At 39.9% G+C, this 18,986-nt stretch overlaps 1 protein-coding gene across 1 annotated transcript in view; it reads right to left on the bottom strand.

Moving 5' to 3' along the window:
• The window catches only part of map3k9 (mitogen-activated protein kinase kinase kinase 9), a 373,986-nt gene that overhangs the window by 344,952 nt on the left and 10,048 nt on the right, over positions 1-18,986 (bottom strand). The window contains exon 2 of the mRNA XM_059990213.1: positions 17,132-17,684. Within this exon, the coding sequence (XP_059846196.1) occupies positions 17,132-17,684 (553 nt within the window). The remainder of the gene's footprint in view (positions 1-17,131; positions 17,685-18,986) is intronic.

Below are 18,986 nucleotides of genomic sequence, written 5' to 3'. Positions count from 1 at the left end.
ATTTGTGAGAAGGGGATAGCATTTTTGCAAGAGACAGGGTGGGAAGAGGAATAGTCCAGGTAGCTGTGAGAGTCTGTAGGCTCATAGTGGATATCAGTAGATAGGCCATCTCCAGAAATGGAGACAGAAAGATCAAGAAAGGGGAAGGAGGTGTCAGAAATGGACCAGGTAAATTTGAGGGCAGGGTGAAAGTTGGAGGCAAAGTTAATGAAGTCGACAAGCTCAGCATGCGTGCAATGGGCAGCGCCAATGCAGTCGTCGATGTAGCGAAGGGAAAGAGGGGGTTGGATACCGGTATAGACTTGGAACATGGACTGTTCCACAAAGCCAATGAAAAGGCAGGCATAACTGGGACCCATACGGGTACCTATGGCTACACCCTTGGTTTGGAGGAAGTGGGAGGAGCCAAAGGAGAAATTATTGAGAGTAAGAACTAATTCCGCTAGATGGAGGAGAGTGGTGGTAGAGGGGAATTGGGTAGGTCTGGAATCCCAAAAAAATTGAAGAGCTTTGAGACCATCTCAGTGGGGGATAGAGGTATATAGGGACTGGACATCCATGGTGAAAATAAGACGGTGGGGGCAAGGGAACTTAAAATCATTGAAAAAATTCAAAGCATGAGAAGTGTCATGAATGTAGGTGGGAAGAGATTAAACAAGGGGGGAGAAGACAGTGTCAAGTTATGCAGAAATGAGTTCAGTGGGGCAGGAGCAAGCTGAGACAATGGGTCTACCTGGACAGGCAGGTTTGTGGATCTTGGGTAGGAGGTAGAAACGGGAAGTGCGGGCTGTGGGAACTGAGGTTGGTGGAAGTGGATGGGAGATCCCCAGAGCTGATAAGGTTGGTGATGGTATAGGAGACAATGGCCTGGTGCTCCTTTGTGGGGTCATGATCGAGGGGTAAATAAGAGGAGGTATCAGAGAGTTGTCGCTGTGCCTCATCCAGGTAGAGGTTAGAGTTGCCCCCGGAGGACAGCAACTACATTATTTGAATATGTTTCACTTATTATTTGGTAGGACCACCAAGACTAGCAAAATTACTATTTCTGTTATACTTGCTGTTACTAGAAAAATTTGTATATTTGGTTGATTAAAACGTCATGGATTGATGGAACAGACTTTGTAGCCTTTGCCCAGTTAGCTTTCTAGAAAAACACACAAGTTGGAAAGGTATGTCAGTTCTCCTCATTTGGGCCCAATATTTAACACAATAAAAGGGGAAGACCTGGACAATTATAGTTAGAGTCCAGAATCACCAAAATGGGAATAAGCCTAAGCAGAAACTACAGCAAACCAATGGGTGTTCACTCCCATGGGAGAGACACAACCAACACCAAAAGTACTGGTGTCTTTTTCTGAGTGTCCAGACTTAAAAGCTGAGTATTAAAAGTTTAGAATTCAAAGTACAATCTTCAAGGAGAACTGTACTCTTCCTTGCCTCATGACACATAGAGGCAGGTTACTTTTATAGAAGTTCCACTATCTATATATAAATATATAATATAATAGTGAACTCATGAAACTAGTTAAGATAATTTTCTTTAAATAAAATGTGAGGTTACTAATCCTTGGGCAAAAGAATACAGCAATACAGTCAGTAACTTGTTTACAAGACTTGTTCTCAGAGAACGTGAGCAAAGTGGTGCACTTTCACAAAAGTAATGTGATCCTCCTACCCCATGGAAGAAAGGAGCCATCTTCAGCTCAGTGAAAGACTATACATGATGAACTAACAGTGACGAGGACAGTGAACCAAGTTTGCATCAAGGAAATGGCAAGAACTGTTCGAAAAGATGGACAAATTAGCTCATAAAATGGATACTGATGTGTAGTTGTCACACATATATGGAAAATCATAATGGGAGCAATCCTTGGTGGTTTAAGAAACATGTGCAGCTGAGATTAAGGAAGTGAATATTCTAAAGAGAAAAATCACACAAAAACCCCTATATAGGGAAGAACTGAATGAGTTCTCTGAGTATCCTATCAAAGAGTTCCAGCAATGGTGACCTACAAGAACAGTTGCTGGAGTGATGGATCTCAAGACGAGTCCTGGCATGAATCCAACTCAAAACTGATCTGCTGGGAGAAAGTGGGTTAGAAGGGGAGTGTGATGGATATTCACTGTCCTGGGCAAAGGGGGCTTAGGTTTTTTTTTGCCAAGCTCTGCTTTCTAAACACAGCAGCTGACACTTCTAAAGATCAAAGGGTTATTTTTGAATAAGTTAAACATCCAAACAATATTCTTTACTTAGCTGCTTACCATAGACGGGAGTCAGTCTTCAGATCTCAATGTAAATGGCAAATGTAATAAATTTTAAGTTTAAAAAGACTGTTTTGCAAACGTGAACCCAGGATGATTGCCTCACAGCACCTGGGCTAACTGCTGAAGAGGTGTAGTGTATGACAATGGAGTCTGTTTAATTTAACTTGTTTCAAATCAGAATGCTGGCTAAGTTCAGTTCAAGAAAACTTGCAAACCAGATGGATAATGTCACTTGAAACAATAGCTGATCTGTTAATCTTTAGAAGTATTATGAATGTACCACAGCTCTGAGGGGCCGAAGGGGCGGAAGCAGCCCCCTCCTTCCGGAGAATCGCAAGATCACTATTAATTTGGGTCTCGGACCCAGGAAATGAGAGACAATGCAACGGTTTTGACCATTGTCCTTAGAGACACCCGTGTGAATTGCCTGTCCCTGCTACGTGACAGCTACCATGGATATGGACACCCTCAGGCAATGTGGGGGTGGGGATTGTATCACCCTACTTTGATGGACATCTACAACTCTGCAAGTCAAGATAAAAGGGGACTGCAGGAGGCGGTAGCCCAGCGACGCACCAGAAGGACACCATCTCTCAGCGCTCCCGTGCTAGCGGGAAGCCATACAAAGCCACATGCGTTCTGTCTCTCCTTTGCCTGGGGAGCGGGTGGCTGATAACACCGAAAAGGACTTCGAACTAACAACAGGGAACCAACGCTCCCCTGATTCAACGGAGTTGCTTCATAAAGACCCGGGCAAGTTTTTTCCTTTCCTCACCAATCTCTCTAAAACACGTGAAACCTAGCGATTCCCCAAAAGGCTGAAGCCTGCAGACTTCTGAGTGACTTTTATATCTCCAACGGACAATATATTATCCCCTAGACAACAGTGGAGATTATTTCTTAAGGATGCTTATTACTATACCCGCGCTTTAGACTGAGTATTGACGACGTGCATTATCTGAATGTTTGTATTAACCTTACTATTGTGCCCCTTTATAAATAAAAACTTTTGAAAATAGTGCCATCAGACTTCAACGGACCTCTCTATCTTTGCTGGTAAGTTATCCAGTTACGGGATACGTAACAGGAGATTAATGTACTCATGGAGTCACTTTCTCAGCATTAATTGTAGGTATCTGGAATCTGTCTTCAGAATCTTTTGGGTCTCTTCTTTTGAAAGGTATCAGAAAAAATATCACATGTATGTGATGTCACCCAAGTGCTGGAAAAATAGTATAATTTTTAAAAGTAGTCAGGCTTATTAGGAATGGTCAAAACATCAAGAACATTGAAGGAAACATCGGGTGAATTAGAATCTATTCCTCTGCCTTCGATTTCTGCGAGAGGCAGCTGGTTTGTCTGTGGTTCATGGGTATGTCTTGGCTTACAGAAATTGCATCTGTGTTTCAGAAATTGTTTGTAATTTGGAATTCCTTTAAGGGAAATATTCTGAGTTTTAAACATATTTTATGAATGTTGTCTGGATTTAAACATTTATCACTGTTTAAATGATTGTTAGCTGCAAGTATCTTCCTATTTGTAGTGAGGGGGGACCCACTGCTCAAATAGTAGGTATTGACAGCTGAACTCATTGTGGAGGATAAACAGGGAAGTGAAATAGGCTTTGAAGATTGGCTAGTTACAGTATAATCTCCCTTTAGTGAGGGTACCCATAGCTATCTATATCAGATAGGACTTAAAGTCTTTGAGCTTAGAACTTTGTGGTCAGCAAACACAACACCATCATGCCGAATGATGGGTGTCCTTGAGGATGGATGCTGCTTTCTTATGACAACTCCTTGTAAATGTGCTGAATGATGGAAAATGTATTGTTTGTGACAGACAGGGCTGTATCCACCACTTATAGTGGAATTTTCTGTTCCTGAGCACTAACATTCCCATAACAGGCGTTGAAGCAGCAGTCACGATACTCTCCACTGTGCATCTATAGAAGTTACTTAAAATTTTAGATGGCATGCCTCATCTGCGCAAACTTCTGAGAAAGATACGTTGTTGTGTCTTTGTGATTGAAATCGCAATGTTAAGGTTGAGATGAAAAAGAAATGTAGTCTGAATGTCACAAAGGACTGGAAAAAGAGAACAAGTAGCAGTTTTTCTATGAATGAATCAGCCTACCTGATGCAAGCAAGCATCAGTTAAGTTGCTGATGCTATTAATAACATTTTATAGCTGCATTTGCTGCAATTGCTTGGTTTGCAAACTTGTCCACCTTCAGATACTCCAGTGTAATAATGCTATCATAGCAGCGTGTTCAGCAATGTCAAAGCTTTGCCTTAAAACAGGCATGGGCAAACTATGGCCCACGGGCTTTTTAATCCGGCCCGCAGAACTTGATGAAATTATATTAATAAACCTTGTTAACATTTTTTCCCCGCAATTCTGGCGTTTTCCCAATAGATGACGCACTCTATATACATTTGTGGCGACCTATTTCCTGGCACATCCGAACCGGCTCACAATTAGCCAGCGTTCCGGCTAAGGAAGATAGCCTGCGGGGATTTGCGAGCACAGAGCTTTGGAGCCTCTGCGCCACGGGGGCAGGTTGAAGGAGGCTTAAAAGTGAGGCTGGGGATTTTGAATAAAGTTTTTTTTTCTTTGACTGCAGTTACCGACTCCGTGTTGTAATTTTAGCGCTGCATGTAGCACACCGCTACACATTGACCTTTGTTGAGGTGCAGCGTATTACTCCACATTTGCGCTTTACTCTTTGTTCGGCTCGACCTATTTGTGTGAACAGGTGTTCAGCGTCATGAACATCAACAAAGCCAGCCACAGATCCAAGTTAACTGACCAACACCTCAGATCCATCCTGAGAATCGCCACAACAAAACTAAATCCAGACTTTGATGCGCTGGCTAAAAAGGGAGACCAACAACACTGTTCCCACTGAAATTAAAAATAAGTTTCTTTGTTGTGTTATGTAAAAAATGCATTTGAAAATATTTTTTTCAATAAGCCTTACATGTTACATGTCATTTCTGTTAAGTGATGGACATGAATAGTGCGCAGGTGCACGTACGTTCCCAAAATAAAAAATGCGCTCCAGATCAAATAACGCGCTCCGCATACTGGCTCGCTGTCACTGTTCTGTCCTTGTGCTGGTCGTTGTTGAGTTTTGGCACAGGGGACAATTGAATAAGAAGGAGCAGGACAAGTAGACCTGCATCTCCTACCGTTTTTGAAATAAAGACAGTCAGGAGGAGAGTGATGATGATAATATCTTGAAGGATAACAGAATTTTCAGTGCCTTAAAATAATAACTGTTACTATTTTTAAAAAATGCTGTATTTTATTCATTTAATTTTCAGTGTTTTAAAAGTCATTTCAATAAATAGCTAAATACCATGGGACTTCAAAGACAGATATTTTGTTGTAATGCATTTGTTCATTTTCAATTGAAATTAAAGCACATGTTTTCTACATATCCCATGATATTTTATTTTCTCTTATGAGATGTATTACCAAAACACTCCGTCCATCTGCTCCTGGTCCGGTCCCCCTGTCAAATTTTAGAACCCTTTGTGGCCCACAAGTCAAAAAGCTTGCCCACCCCTGCCTTAGAACTATCTTGGTCAATATGCATGCTGAAGTGCAGGCACAGGCTCTAGCATTACTGATTCAGAGTTCTATCTTTTTTTTTTGCACACTTTCAATCTTTTTTTTGTCACGTGCCGAATCAAAGGTGATGAATCAGCAGATGGGAAGGAGATCTGGCTGAGTCGTGCCATAACAACAACCTCTTACTCAATGTCAGCAAGACCAAGCAGCTGACTTCAGGTGAAAGAAACCAGAGGAACCCAGTTCTCATTGGAAGATCAGAGGTACAGAGGGTTAGAAGCTTTAAATTCCTCAGTGTTTTTATTCAGAGAACATGCTGAAGAATGGATGGCAGCACCTCTACTTCCTTTGGAATTTGTGGAGATTCAGCATGTCACCTAAAATCTATAGATATGTAGTGGAGAATATACCGATTGGCTCATTAGAGCCTGGTACAGAAACACCAATGCCCTTGAACGAAGTAGTGGACATAACCCAGTCAATCATGGGTAAATCTCCCTTTATCAATGAGCATATCAGAATAAAATGCTGTCACAAGAAAGTCACATCGATCACCAGGGACCTCCACCACCCAGGACATGCTCCTTTTCTCACTGCCGCCATCAGGAAGGTAGTACGGGAGCCTCAGAACTCAACTATCAGGTTCAGGAACAATGACTACCCCTTAACCATTAGGCTCTTGAACCAAAGGGGATAACATCACTCAACTTCACTTGCCCTATCATTGAAATATTCACACAACCAATGGACTCACTTGCAAAGACTTTTTATCTCGTCTTTAATTGATTATTTAATTTTTATTATTACTCTCATTTTGTATTTAGATAGTTTGTTTTCCTTTGCACTCTCGTTGAAAACGTAAGTCGGGGTTCTTTTGTTGATTGTTATGGTTATTATTCTTTGGATTTATTGAGTATGCACATAAGAAAATTAATCTCAGTTGTATATGGTGGCCAATATGTACTTTGTTAATAAATTTATTTTGAACTTTTTAACAATCCATACTTTTGGGATAAAATGGTACAATGATGAAAGGCCGTATTAATAACACATCTTGAATTAAGAAAACATTCTTTTAAAAATATCCCAAACCAACAGTCTTATTCATTAAATAGCAAAGAAAGTGGCTCCCCATGCAACCACTGAAAGAAAATTTACCCTGAATTTACAACTCTTGTTTATGGGTGGACAAGTCAAGAGAAGCTGTACTTGATCTGGTTCTGGGTAGAGAACCTGGTTAGGTGTCAGATCTTCCAGTGGGAAAGCATTTTCAAGATGGTGATCACAATTCTTTCTCCTTTACCATAGCATTGGAGAGGGATAGGAACAGAGAGGTTAGGAAAGCGTTTAATTGGAGTAAGGGGAAATATGGGGCTATTGGGCAGGAACTCAGAAGCATAAATTGTGAACAGATGTTCTCAGGAAATGTACATTAGAAATGTGGCAAATTTTCAGGGGATATTTGTGTGGAGTTCTGCATAGGTACATCCCAATGAGACAGAAAGGATGGTAGGTTACAAGAACTGTGGTGTACAAAGGCTGTTGTAAATCTAGTCAAGAAGAAAAGAAAAACTTATGAGAGATTCAAAAAAAAACTAGGTAATGATAGAGATCTAGAAGATCTTAAGGCTAGCAGGAAGGAGCTTAAGAAAGAAATGAGAGCCAGAAGGGGCCATGGGAAGGCCTGGGCAGACAGGGTGAAGAAAAACCCCAAGGCATTCTACAAGTACGTGAAGAGCAAGAAGACAAGACGTTAAGAGAATAGGACCAATCAAGTGTGACAGTGGAAAAATGTGTATGGAACCGGAGGAGAGAGCAGAGGTACTAAATGAGTACTCTGCTTCAGTATTCACTACAGAAAGGGAGCTTGGCGATTATAGGAATGACTTGCAGCAGACTGAAAAGCTTGAGCATGCAGATACTAAGAAAGAGGATGTGCTGGAGCTTTTGGAAAGCATCAAGTTGGATACGTCACTGGGACTGGACAAGATGTACCCCAGGCTACTATGGGAGGTGAGGGAAGAGATTGATGAGTCTCTGGCAACAATATTTGCATCATCAATGGGAATGGGAGAGGTTCCGGAGGATTGAAGGGTTGCAAATGTTGCTCATTATTCAAGAAAAAGAGTAGAGATAGCCTAGGAAATTATAGACCAATGAGTCCTATTTCAGTGGTTGGTAAGTTGAAGATCCTAAGAGGCAGGGTTTATGATCATTTGGAGAGGAATAAATATGATTAGGAATAGTTAGCATGGCTTTGTGAAAGGCAGATCATGCCTTACGAGCCTGATTGAATTTTTTGAGGATGTGACTAAACACATTGATGAAGGTAAAGCAGTAGATGTAATGTATATGGATTTCAAAAAGCCATTTGACAAGGTACCCCATGCAAGGCTTAATGAGAAAGTAAGGAGGCATGGGATCCAAGGGGACATCGGTTTGTTGATCCAGAATTGTCTTGCCCACAGAAGGCAAAGAGTAGTTGTAGATGGGTCATATTCTGCATGGAGGTCGATAGTTCTGTTTTCTCCCTCCCTCCTTTTTCAAAAAGTGGGATAACATTAGCCATTCTCCAATCCTCAGGAACTGATCCTGAATCTAAGGAACATTGGAAAATGATTACCAATGCATCCGCAATTTCCAGGGCCACCTCCTTTAGTACCCTAGGGTGCAGACCATCTGGACCTGGGGATTTGTCAGCCTTCAGTCCCATCAGTCTTCTCATCACTGTTTCCTTCTGAATATCAATCTGTTTCATATCCTCTGTTACCCTATGTCCTTGGCCCATCCATACATCTGAGAGATTGCTTGTGTCTTCCTTAGTGAAAACAGATCTAAAGTACTCATTAAATTCTTCTGCCATTTCTCTGTTTCCCATAATAATTTCACCCAATTCATTCTTCAAGGGCCCAACATTGTGCTTAACTACTTTCTCTTCACATACCAAAAAAAAACTTTTGCTATCTTCCTTTATATTCCTGGCTAGCTTGCGTTCGTACCTCATTTTTTTCTCCCCGTATTGTCCTTTTAGTTAAGTTCTGTTGTTCCTTTAAAAACTTCCCAATCATCTGTCCTCCCATGCATCTTAGCTCTATCATATTTCCTCTTTTTTTTTAATGCTATGCAATCTCTGACTTCCTTTGTCAACCACTGTGGCCCCTTTGCCCCCTTTGAATCCTTCCTTCTCTGGGGGATGAACTGATTTTGCACCTTGTGCATTATTCCCAAGAATACCTGCCATTGCTGTTCCACTGTCTTTTCTGCTAGGCTATCTGTCCAGTCAACTTTGGCCAGCTCCTCCCTCATGGCTCCATAGTTTCCCCTGTTTATCTGCAACACTGACACCTCTGAGTTGCCCTTATCCTTCTCAAATTGCAGATAAAAACTTATATTGTGATCACTACCTCCTAATGGCTCCTTTACTGTGAGATCGCTTATCAAATCCTGTTTATTACATAACACTAAATCCAGAATAGTCTTGTCCCTGGTTGGCTCTCGTACAAGCAGTTCCAAGAATGCATCCCATAGGCACTCTACAAGCTCCCTATCCTGTGGTCCAGCAACGACCTGATTCTCCCAGTTCACCTGCATGTTGAAATCCCCCATAACTACTGCGACATTACCTTTGCCACATGCCAATGTTAACTCCCTATTCAACTTGCACCCAATATCCATGCTACTGTTTGGTGGCCTGTAGACAACACCCATTTGGGTCCTTTTGCCCTTACTGTTCCTCAGTTCTATCCACACAGACTCTACTTCTCCTGACCCTATGTCCCCCCTTGCAAATGATTGAATCTCATTCCTCACCAACAGGGCCATTCCACCCCCTCTGCCCACATTTCTGTCTCTACGATAGCACGTATACCCTTGTACATTCATTTCCCAGGTCTGATCTCCCTGCAGCCATGTCTCCGTTATCCCAACAACATCATTGTTAACCATTTGCACCTGGGCTTCAAGCTCATCTGCCTTATTTCTGACACCGTGCATTCAGATATAGAATTTTTAGCCCATTTCTCCTCTCTCTGTTTGAATCACTGCCTATTGTGCTTAACCCAGCTCCCCGAACTCCCATCAGGCTATACACCCCTAGAATTTTGTTGTCCTTCCTAAATTTACTTATTCTTTCAACACATTTAACTCCATGTTCTGTCAGACCATCCCTCTGTACATGAGTCCTCCTTATCACTTGTTCTACCCCACCTTCCTCTACTACACACTTAATATTCCGGAACTGTGTAGTCCCCACCTGTCCTTTATTCTTCCTTTATTCCTACACCCCTCTATTCCTTTGCACTCCCTGGTGACTTTGCATTCACAGTCCAAATCCTACATTGAATGTCCAAGTGTATTATCTCATATTTAGCTGTTTCTGAAATACGTTTGCCACTCCTCAGCCCACTGCCCTAAACGATGAAGATTCTCCTGTAATCTATGACAAACTTCTTCACCATTCACAACACCTTATAATTTAATGTCATTTGGAAACCTACTAACCAACCCTTGTGAATTAGCATCTAAATCATTTATTTAAACAACAAATAACAGAGTTCCCTGCAGCACACCACTAGTCACTATCCTCCCTTCCAAGAAAAAAACAACCTTCAATTACCACCCTATACTTCTTACCTCTGATGTTGAATCCACCTTACTGGCTGTCCCTAGATACCACTGGAACCTAGCCACCCAAAACAGCCTATTATGTGGGACCTTGTCAAAGTCCAAATAGACAACATCCTCAGCTCTACTCTCATCAACCTTTTCAAACAATTCTTTCAAAAAGACTCTAAAAAGTTTTTCAAGCACAACTTCCCACATGCCAGGTCATGTTGACTCCTCCAAAACTGACTCTGCTAGGAAATCCTGCCCTCAGCAACTTCCCCACTCCTGATGTCAGCTGTGAATTTGTCCCTTTAGTAGCGCTATTCCATGATCAGGTGAGCATGTCACAAATATAGAATGGTTGCAATGAAGAATTTTGTCAAAAGGTTATTTTATTTGATTATATTTTATTTGAGGAAATCAGATAATATTAGATGTAGTAATGAGCCTAATTCAATTCAAAGACATTGGAATGTGACTGTATTATGAAGAAGTTCAATATAGGGCTTTGAAGTAAGAAAAACAAAAGAGCCAAGATTCTATTTGGGCAAATTTGATTTCAGTGTAATAGAAATCTTCAATAGTAAATAAGACAAATGAGTCAACAACCCAACAAAAAAAATCAGAAGATTAAAATAAACTTGATGTGATAAAGGACCAGTTGATAACTCTAATGTTATGAGAGCTAAGTGTATCAAAAGAAAAATGAACTATATATGAACTTGAGTTATAAAATATAACTTGTATCCATAAGGACCAATAAAAAATGCAATAACTATGATCACCACTGGAGACTGAATGAATATTCAGTAACAGTAACAATGATATAAGACCATAAGACAAAGGAGCAGAATTAGACCATCTGGTTCATCAAATCTGCTCCACCATTCAATCGTGGTTGATACTTTTGTCTATCTCCTCCTGACCTCCAATTTCAAATGTTCTTGGTCATCTTTCTAATATCTTTAATTTGCTACATAATATCTAATTGTATTGCATTGTCATGACAAACTTAAACAAGCCACAATAAAACAAGCTCATAATATAGACCATCAACAATTTGGGTACACATTGTCCAAGTCTCTGAAGTACTTTTTCGGGGTTTCAAAACAAAAATATACTTAAAGTTTTCTCTAATTTTCTGCTGAAGTTTAAAGGAAACATTGATGTCTGCAGAGGTACTCAGCAACACTGCTAAAGATCATGTGATATTCAGTCCACTCTATAGTTATGCCGATCCAGTCCTTTCTCTTTCCTGATTGGCTGCAAGAGGGTACAGTAGCATTCTGGTTAAAGAAGAATGACCAGTGTTACTGCACACAGGTAGCACTTGCCGAATTTCATTTCAAATAACCTTTTGATTCTAATGACCAGAAGTGAAAATGCTCCAATCTTCCCAAAGTTTAAAAACCTGGTAAATTCCTTCCTACCCTTTTTTTTTTAAAAAGAGGTGATCTCTACACTCACCAGAAACAGAGTCGCTTTTCACAAGAAGGAATTCAGCAAATTGGTATTCACTGCACAGAACAGAAACCTTTTTCAGACTACTTTAGAAAAGGAACCTTTCCCAGACCTCCAACCTAGAACTTATTTTAAAGGTCTTTAAACTGCACCATCTCTCCTATCTCAATTAGAAGAAACTATTAAGTCAAACACAACCCATTCTGAATCACCTTACCACCTGCAGATCCCAAAAGCCTTGCTTCTCTTAAGTATGGAGTCCAGACTTCCAAGCCACTCTCAATAGCTTAATCCAGGGGCTGACCTCACCCACCAGACACAAGGCAAAAACCAGCATAGCATTCTAACTAAGGACTGACTGCGGTCTTGTAAAAAAACTGTCTAATTTATCTTATGGTCAACTGTCCTATAATAATCTTGTTGGACAATCCATTTACTTATTGTTCATAACCCTTTAGAAAACTGTAGAACATCAATCTTTTTTTCAGTGCACTAAATTAATGTTATTCATGATGGCAGTATGCATGTCCATTAAGCACATGTATAATGCTTTTACTCAGTAAAACATTACTGAGTAAAACATTACTCAGTAAAAACATTTGGTAATTACATCTTCAATCCTCCAACACACCAAGTGTCATAGTCATAGTGTGAAGACACAGAATCAGGTCCTTGTACTCACCATGTCCATGTGAATTTTTCTGTCCATCTACACCAATTCCATTTGCTTGTGTTAAGTTTATATTCTGCTGCAGAACCTGCAAAGATCGAGCAGCATCTGTGGAGGGGGTGGTCCAGATGGGCCTTGTTCAGTGTTTCCTTTGTATTTTTCTATGCTTTGCTATTCAAGTGTCAATGTAAACATCTCTCAAACATATTTGATTCCACCACTTTCTCTGGCAGTGAGTTCCAAACATCAACTCCATCATGTTAAGAAAAAGATTTTCTTCTAAAATTCCTCTTAAAAACTTTTTTCTCTCGTCTCAAACCATGCCTTTTTATTTATAATACGCTACCATGTGATAAAGATTCTGAAAATTGGTGCTATCTATGTCTCTTATAATTTGATATTATTCTATCAGGTCACCCCTCAGCCTCCTTCACTCCCAAGAGTACAACTCCAGCCTATCTGGTTTCTCCCCATTATGAAAGCACCCCAGTCCAGGCAAAATCCTGGTGAGTCTTCTGTGCTCTGCCTCCCGCTCAGTCACACTCTTGCTATAATGTGGGGATCAAAACTACATATAATACTCCAACAACATTCTAAAGAATGTTTTTGCAAAGTTGAAACATAACATTCAAATTGCTACATTATATGCCTTGGCTTAAGGACAGCATGACATATGCCTTCTTTTACTTCGTTCCTTTCCCACTTTCAGGGAACCACGGACTTGAACACCCATGCTCCTGTTCATCAACATTCCTTTTCAACCAACCATTTATCGTACAGTGGCATGCAAAGGTTTGGGCACCCCTGGTCAAAATTTCTGTTACTGTGAATAGCTAAGAGAGTAAAAGATTACCTGATTTCCAAAAGGCATGAAGTTAAAGACGACAGTTAAAAATAGACTGCTTTGCCCTGGCAGAGGAATTGTGTGGATTTTACTGGAGCATTCATAGGCACAAATTTTTTGGCAGCAGTAGATGTAGGCACAAAGTGGCCAGAAGTGTTTCTAATTGTCTCCACTACAGCCTCGCACAATGTTGATGGGTGGAGAAGCCTCTTTGCAAGGACTGGTGTTCCAGAACACTTAGTCAGTGACAATGGACCTCAGTTTGTTGCAGAGCAATTTCAATCATTCCCAAGCATGAATGGAATAAGACATATTACATCTGTATGATACCACCCAACTACAAATAGCTGGGCAGTAAGGTTTGTCCAGATTCTAAAGAACGATTTGCAAGCAATGTCATTGGAACACACTACACAGTCACTGAACCAGAACCTCGCCAACTTCCTCTTTGCACATCCCAGTGCAGCACACTCCAGAACCAACAACTCACCAGCTACGATCCTGGGCCGTCCCTTGCACTCATGCTTGGATCACCTCAAACCAAGTGAGTATGCAGGACAAGTAACTGACACAAACTGAGGGCTCTTCAAACAAGGACACTGGGTGCCTCAATCCTGGGCAAGCAATCTTAGTAAGGGACTATAGAGGTGATCAAAGTGGATAACTGGGAAGATAAGAACGGAACTGGACCACTTTTCTACACAGTGGAGATTGTGTCTGTATATGATCCATTTAATTTCCCAAAATGCATCGCATCATACTACAAACGTTTGTAATTATGAATAAATCTCACCTAACAATGTTTTACTCAATTTTTTAACTGATCAGCATCCTCCTTCAGCATTAGGCATTCTTTTTTGCTATGCATAATACCATCAACTTTTGTGTCCTTTGCAAATTTAGTCATCCCTTCTATATTAATCCAAATCTATAATAAACATTATAAAAAACAAGGGTCCCATCTCTGCTGTATACCGCTGATCACAGACTTCCATTCAGAAAAGCACCCTTCCCCAATTACCCTTTGCCTCCAATCAGCAAGGCAAGTTTGGACCCAATGAAGTAGCTCATCTTGAATCCCATGTGCCTTATAACTGTTCTGGAATAGACCACCATGCATGACATGCACTTTGAAATCAAAATACTCAGGCAACACATCGCTAATGACTCAATCATTATTTTCAGATTGTCAATAACCAAGTAGTAAACTTTTTTTGAACTCATAGATTTTCACTAGGAGCTTCAGTTTTCTCACACTTCCTAAAGAAACTGATTAACTGGGCTATTCTAATTATCCTTTTGTGTAAAATCATAGCAAAAGTAATTGAGAGTCAATATGTAAATTAGCGAGAACAAGCTGCAAGGTTACAGAGAAAGTATGATAGAGAGAATGGGACTAATGTAATTATTCTTTTGGGAGCCAGCTCAATGGGCTGAATGGCCTTCTTTTCTATCATATGATTTGGTGTTAAATTCAAGGGCCCAGATAGATTGATTGTGCCCAGTTTAAATACAAAGCATCCAGTGCATTTTAAGTGTATTCAGAAAATAATTAAGAAAATAATCATTGAATATAGACATCTCTTTTCCCTCTCAGTTGTTTCTCTGCAAGGAGTAATATAATCTAGTTTGCAAAATGCTTTAAAAACACTTGCTTTCAAATATGAAATTTAAAATGCATTCAAAAAAACTAGGTAAACATTCTAAACCAAGTAAATTAAATTATCAGTGATACTTATCATAGATCTTTATAAATAAAACAACTCAAATGGCTACTTGACCTTCACTTACTATAAATTCCCATGGGAACAAGACTTAACACAAAATATTAGTTAAGTGGTATTAAACCACTCGACACAGTTTGTTCAGCAAATACTGTAGCCAATGTGGAAATTTTGCATTAAAAACAAACATTATCAGTTCAATCACGAGGAAATCTGCAGATGCTGGAAATTCAAACAACACACACAAAATGCTGGTGGAACACAGCAGGCCAGGCAGCATCTATAGGGAGAAGCGCTGTCGACGTTTCGGGCCGAGACCTTATAGATGCTGCCTGGCCTGCTGTGTTCCACCAGCATTTTGTGTGTGTTGTTGATTATCAGTTCAATGCTTCCTCTGTGCCAACATAGCCCCTAACAGGATGGTCTCAGCTGTTCCAGACAAAACAGCTGCAAGACATTGAAGTACTGGGGAATACTGGAAGATGAATTCAATGCCAGTCCCATTGTAATCCCTATCCACCTGCACCTCATGTATGGATATTGGTTAAAGCAAAGCTGAGTTCAGTTACACCATGGCAAGATACAGCAAGACCATTAACACAGACAGAATTACACTCCAACCAGAATTACTGCCATCAAACCATGCATTGTCCCTGATAAATAAAAGGAAATTTAAAATTTTTTTATTATTGTTTGATAGCGAGGTGGATGTTATTGGCCAACTGTAATTGCTTCAACAAGGCTCCAATTGGACATTCAAATGAACAGTGTAAACTACTCCTAATCTGAGGTTGCTGCATTTTGTATTTGACTGAGATTGCAAATAGCTTCACTAATTTGAAAGGAAAATCTGACTTCAGATCCCAGACAGTAGATTTTTAAAACACTGGTACAGTATCGCCGTGCCAGCCTGGGTAAGTGATAGTGCTACTTTTCATTCACTGGCCCATCCAATTTATTTCACATCTTTTTCTTGACCCATTTAACATTCATCTCCTATGATCAAAATATTAATATTTTATGCACAACAATTTAGGGTGACAATTAAATACATTATATTAGTGAAGATATGTAATTTTATCAATCAACAAATAGGATTTGATTTAAATAATATTTTCCCCAAAACTTTGTGGAACAAATAGCATTTTCGAATCCCATCGTAGTGAAGTTCACAGTGTTCCGTGTAGTACTAAAGGACTGCTGCACAGTCAGAATTACCAATATCAAATACACAAAAATAAACTGTAGATGTTGAAAGTTTTAACTACAAGAAAAAAATTATTGGATACACTCAGAGGGTCAGGCTGCAACTACAGAGAGAGAAAGCATCAAGAAGTACATTATAAGAAACAAAACTGAAATCATTCCCAAATAGGCAAAGGATACTGAGGACAATTGCAGGTTTAAAATCCAGAGGTTTTCAGGCAAAGGATTGAAGCAATGATACATAAATTAAGTGTTATCACGACATAAGTGAAAGGTGAACAGAAGGCAAATCTCAGCCACACTTGAAATAATTACATCAGCTTAAACTCTCTCCACAACGTGCTCCCACCCCACAACTCCTGTGAAACGACCCTTCTTCCAGAGTCTACTTCTTCCTAAATTCTGAGATTCTGCATAAAGCTGTGTTTTTGAGAGGTACCCTTGTCTTTATTGGTTCATAATATAATCCAATTGAATTGAAGCAATGGAAATCCACAAACCACTTGTAATGATTTTAGCTTTGTGCAATATACATAAAGGAGTTTTAATACTGCTTCTTCCTGGGTTTCTAACATTGAAGTCACATATAGCAGGAATTTATTTCTTATCATGTCTAAGACTGAAGAACATAACATTAGTAGTTTTCAATGTCAAAGGAACACTTTTATCTGGCACAGGACAGGCAGCAAAACAACTTACATCCCCTTGTTGGTTGATCTCCCATCACACCAGTAAGTACACTTTTGACTATTGTCATTCATTTTCTGATCTACTTACTGTTACTGGACTTGAGATCACGATGGATAATAGAAACAATTGCTTCTTCATGTAAGTAATTCATGCCCCTTGCAATCTGAACTGCCCAGTTGACAAGTATATGAGGAGGGATCTTCTTGCCGGACAACACTCGATTTAAAGAGCCCCCACGGGCAAACTCCATTATCAAGCAAAGATTGGGCTCCTTCAGACAAACACCTTGCAAGGCTATGATGTTTGGATGCTTCAACATTGCGAACAGTTTTGCTTCCTGCTTAACATTTTCAATGGTCTGGCTGATGTCCTCATCCGGGTCCTGCCGAGCTGCTTTAACAGCGACCTCCTCCAGCCTCCAGATGCCTCTGTAAACTTTACCAAATCCACCAATGCCAATAATCTCCTCCAACTGCAGTTCACTGAAGTCTGTTTCCAGGACGTGTGGGTAAACATCAGTGCTTCTATCTTGTAACTTGCTGTAACATGGGCCACTGGTGACATAGTTGCTGGGAAAGATGCCAACCTGGTCATTGATTTTACCGGTCCACCATCCTTCATCTCCAGAAACCTTGGAATCCTAAACAGCCAAAAAATAATTGATTTATTCCATCTCAAAGCATGTACATTTTGTCCCTGACAACACTCAACATATCTTCATATTCAGCTGACAGTATTACAGTAATTCTTTACTCGACCTACACCACCTTTCATACACTGCAGATACCCACCTGCTTATTCCAGCTTTAATTTCATTAGATAAGAATAGTCAACTGTCCTGCTGACCTCTTTGTGCAATAATTGTCGATAACTTTTCAAAACTTAATCTACATACAAGAGAAAAAACACTGCCAAATCAGTTGTATATACCTTTGTAACATACCTCAAACCATTTGCTTTTTCTTATAAAAAGAGAAGCTTTGATTTTGTCATTTGGGTATAGGATCTCAGATCTGCAGAAGAAAAACTTGCTCAATGCCAATGGACTTATTGTGCGATTATTTTTTTTAAAAATCTAAATGCAATTCACCTTAAAATCCTAATATTTGGTTAAAAAAATCCATCCCTAATACATTATATATCAAAATTAGCAGCCAATTTTTAGCTGATATTCTATTGAGTTATTTTTTGAATTATTCAAACATGGTCTGCTTATGGTGGTGTGATAATGGAATAGTAGAAATAGGAATTAAAGTACCTCAAACATCTTAAATGCATATTATATACTTCACAACTGCTTAAACTTATTCTTTTGGAAAAGCCAAGAATAACATCAAGCACAGGCACTCTTTTGACTCAGATCAAATGCAAAGCAAAGAGAAATAAGCCAAGAGGCAGTATTCTTATTTACTGGCCATTCAGCCCTTTGGGTGCAAACCAGCTCCCAGCCAATCAATCCCACTCTCCATCTCCTCAGTCGCCCTGCAATTTGTTCTCTCGCAGACATGCCCATGATAAGAACAGCAATTTCTTTCACTCTTTCACTTCTTCACTCAGAGAGTCATGAGAGTGGGGAATGAGTTCCCAGCACAAGTGGTATAAACTCGATTTCAACATTTAAGAGAAATTTGGATAGGTACATGTACGGTAAGGGTATGGAAGGCTATGATCCCAGTGCAGGTCGATGGGAGTATGCAGTTTAAATGGTTCAAAACAGGCGAGATAGACCTTTTCTATGGTTTACTTTTCTGTGACTAATCAATACCTACTAAGAGTTGAAATGAATCAGCTGTTTTGACATGGAGAGTTAAAAAGTTGCCTAACCTCAGGAAGAACAGGAATCAGAATGCCAATACATTACATATATTTAGTAATCAGCTGAACCACAAGAGTGGATTGCAACTTTCTAAACCTGTCTATTTTGGTTCCAAACCTGCATTCA

The sequence above is a fragment of the Hypanus sabinus genome, chromosome 2, assembly GCF_030144855.1.
Source record: "Hypanus sabinus isolate sHypSab1 chromosome 2, sHypSab1.hap1, whole genome shotgun sequence".
In the NCBI taxonomy this organism is placed as follows: domain Eukaryota; kingdom Metazoa; phylum Chordata; class Chondrichthyes; order Myliobatiformes; family Dasyatidae; genus Hypanus; species Hypanus sabinus.
Note: the sequence above shows the minus strand (reverse complement) of the source record. Positions and strands in the feature narration are given on the sequence as shown.